Source organism: Frankliniella occidentalis, unplaced genomic scaffold (assembly GCF_000697945.3).
Source record: "Frankliniella occidentalis isolate FOCC.00 unplaced genomic scaffold, Focc_3.1 Scaffold26, whole genome shotgun sequence".
Lineage (NCBI taxonomy): Eukaryota > Metazoa > Arthropoda > Insecta > Thysanoptera > Thripidae > Frankliniella > Frankliniella occidentalis.
In genome coordinates, this window is record NW_026267156.1 from 2,579,747 (window position 1) to 2,582,735 (window position 2,989).

The window sequence follows — 2,989 nt, forward strand, 5'->3', positions numbered from 1 at the left end:
GTGGGGGGTCTTGCGGGCCTTTGCTGGTGTGGCATCAAAGCAGGCGCACTACTTGGCGGGACTGCTGCTGCAGCTGATGATGCTGCGGCCGCCGGTGGGCGCAGAGAGTGCCGCTCGGTGTTCCGTGTTCCGTGAATAGGCGGCCGAACGCCAAACACACGCTTGGAGCCAGAGCACGCGACCCCTTGTTCCAGAGGGATCGTAGCCTTGGGCTTTGGGCGGGGCGGGGTGCGGCGGGGTGCAGCGGGGCGGGGTGGGGTGGGGCAGGGTTGCGCCGGCCGGCACTGGAATGGCCCATTCTCCCCACATACAACCCAAGGTCCCGTGGTCCTGAGCTTAACACGCGCCCGCTCTGCCTCTCCTTTGCAGGACTCCGTCCAGGACTCCGTCCAGGACTCCGTCCAGGAGGATGACGCTCACCAACATGTCGCTGGTGACGCTGGCGCCACCCATCATGACGGGTGTCGCGTACGGCGTCGCGTACGGGGAGGAGGACGTGTCCCCCGTCACCCTGGACGCCCACTGGAACAAGGTGGGCCGCCTGTTGCTGCTCGCCGCCATGGCGGTCATCGGCTCCGTCGGCAACGTGTTCTTCATCAGCTCCATCCTCATCGAAGACTTCCTCAAGCAGCGCGGTGAGTATAGTGAGCTTGCGAAGGTCGCAGTAGTTTGTCCTGCCCTTCCTTTCCCCAGGAGACGACGCGCGAGGTCAGCGCGGCGGGGCGTACGGTGCGGGGCGGAGTGGCGCCATCCATGGGCCATGGGTCAGCGCGCTCCACCCCGCCCCACCACGTCCTGCCCCGCCCCGTTCCGCCCCACCGTCTCCCCGCTCCGCCCCACGGCCGCTCAGCCGCACTCTATCCTATTAAATGTTTCCAGGCAACGCGTTCCTCGTGAACGTGGCGCTTGCCGACCTGCTGGTCACCGGGCTCGTATTCCCGGCCTCAGCCGTCGTCATCCTGGCTGGACTGCGCGACACTCAGACGGCCTGCAGTTTTCATTGGATCGTCGCCGTCCTCAGCGTCCTGGTCAGTAACAACTGGGTTAAAGATGTTAATTTTCTAACGTATTCCACGTATTTTGGGGATTTTTTTTTTTCAAAAACTTCTTTGAAACTCTCCTTTCATTCTGAACATTTTTTTAAATGTCGGACTCTATTGCGCTGGTGACCTCCGACTGCTCGACCTAACGACAAGGCCCCCACGCCTCGCTCTGCCCCGATTCAGGTGACGCTGCTGACCTACTCGGCCATCGCCGTGGAGAACCTGATGCGCCTGTGCCTGCCGCCCTCGTGGTACGAGCACGTCACCCCGTGCAAGATCACGAGCCTGGTCTTCCTCATCTGGATCGTGAGCGGCAGCGTGGTCGGGGTGCAGACGGCGCTGCCGCTGGGGCCGGACTACTGCCACCGCAAGTGAGTAGAACTGACTGGCTGCGGCTGAGGGTCGGCGAGCGCCGCGCGGGCAGGCAACCACCGCGCAGCGGCGCGCACGCGTTGCCTACCCTGGCGGTGACAGGCGCTCTGACTCCGCGCTACCTTGCCGCAGGTTCCCGGGGCTGGTGCCGTACCAGATGGCGGTGATGGTGGTGCTGGTGGCCGTGCCGCTGTTGGTCACGCTGCTGTGCTTCATCGTGATCCTGGTGCGGGTTCACTCGGCCAAGCTGCCACCCAGCTACAAGCCGCCCATCACCTTCTCGTGGGACTTCTCACTCATGAAGACCAACTTCCTCTCCTTCTTCTGCTTCGTGGTCAGTGTCGCCCGTCGCGACCCGCGTTTGGTCACCGTGGTTCGGTCCTCACGCTCATCTGACTGTGTTGCAGATATTCTGGATGCCGTTCGGCATGGTGCTGGAGGTGCAGTCCATCAACACGGTGTCCCCGCGAGTACTCTACCACTTGGCCTGGTTCGCGCTCAGCAAGTCGTGCCTCAACAACTACCTGTACTGTGTGACCAACCGCCACTTCCGGAACGCGTACGTCAACCTGTTCCACTACTGCTGCTGCAAGACGACGGTGGCGCTGTCCCGGCGACCACGCCCCGAGGCCTCGCGGCCCACCGGGGACGTGCGCGTGCACATCATTCCGGGCTACAACATGTACTCGTACACCTCCCCGCAGCGCGCCGAGCGCAACGCGGCCTCCGCGGCCAAGCCCACGGCCAAGCGCCCCCCGCGGCCGCCCGGCGGCAGGGGCAACGGCAGGGAGGTGTATGAGCTGTAGGCGCGCTTAAAGGCGGCTGTAGGGACCACCCGATGCCTCCCTCTAAGCTGGTACACCTCGGGGGGGACGTCGTCGATGCTGACCTCTGGACCCTCTGGACGACGGTGCGGTAAGCGAAACGAAATGCATTGGTGGGAGAGAAGCCCACGCGGTGGTGGTGGTGGTGGAGACCAATGAACTGTGTCAGCAATGATCGCTCCTTTCTTTAATGTGCATATATGAAACACTTTGCCTGGTTCTACTCAACTCTATTGTGTGTTTTTACGGTATGCCTAAGCTTGTGCTACCGACTGCGACTGTCTTAGAGCTGAATTATTTAGTGCTTTTTATTTTATTATCAGAACTATAAGTACTTATAGTGGGAGTGTAAAACTTGAATTTGTGGAATCATGTTGTATGTAAGACCTGTGCATTTCTTAGCGAAAGGAACTGGCGTTGGAATTGTTAGACTTTTTCATTTGTTACATGTGTCTTTTCTAGTGGCCAATAAGTAATATCAACAAAATAGTTAAGAGACGTAGTAACATTTGGTGTCTCCAAAACGTTTTAAAATGTACAAATTTGTGATTGACTATTTTCACATTGTGCCAATGAAATAAAGCTCGTTATTTGGTACGTATATTTGGTGAGCGTCAAGGATAAATTATGACATCATCACATGTCATATTGAGCCAACAAACTATAAGAAACATACTTCCGGCACTAGAGACGAATTTTATTAAAATTTTACAAAATACTGTGATGTATATGTCGTATATATCAAATACC

General features: G+C 57.9%; 1 protein-coding gene across 2 annotated transcripts in view; it reads left to right on the forward strand.

Annotated features, from left to right (window-relative positions):
• Window positions 1-2,983, forward strand: part of LOC113211484 (melatonin receptor type 1A-like) — a 65,609-nt gene extending 62,626 nt beyond the window's left edge. The window contains exons 2-6 of one of the 2 annotated variants that reach the window (XM_026429861.2): window positions 370-635; window positions 880-1,028; window positions 1,227-1,414; window positions 1,548-1,749; window positions 1,823-2,983. In XM_026429861.2, the coding sequence (XP_026285646.1) occupies window positions 410-635; window positions 880-1,028; window positions 1,227-1,414; window positions 1,548-1,749; window positions 1,823-2,221 (1,164 nt within the window). In that variant the 5' untranslated portion in view covers window positions 370-409 and the 3' untranslated portion in view covers window positions 2,222-2,983. The remainder of the gene's footprint in view (window positions 1-369; window positions 636-879; window positions 1,029-1,226; window positions 1,415-1,547; window positions 1,750-1,822) is intronic. The other variant, XM_052265393.1, reaches the window with a different exon arrangement.
• The last annotated feature ends 6 nt before the right edge of the window (window positions 2,984-2,989 follow it).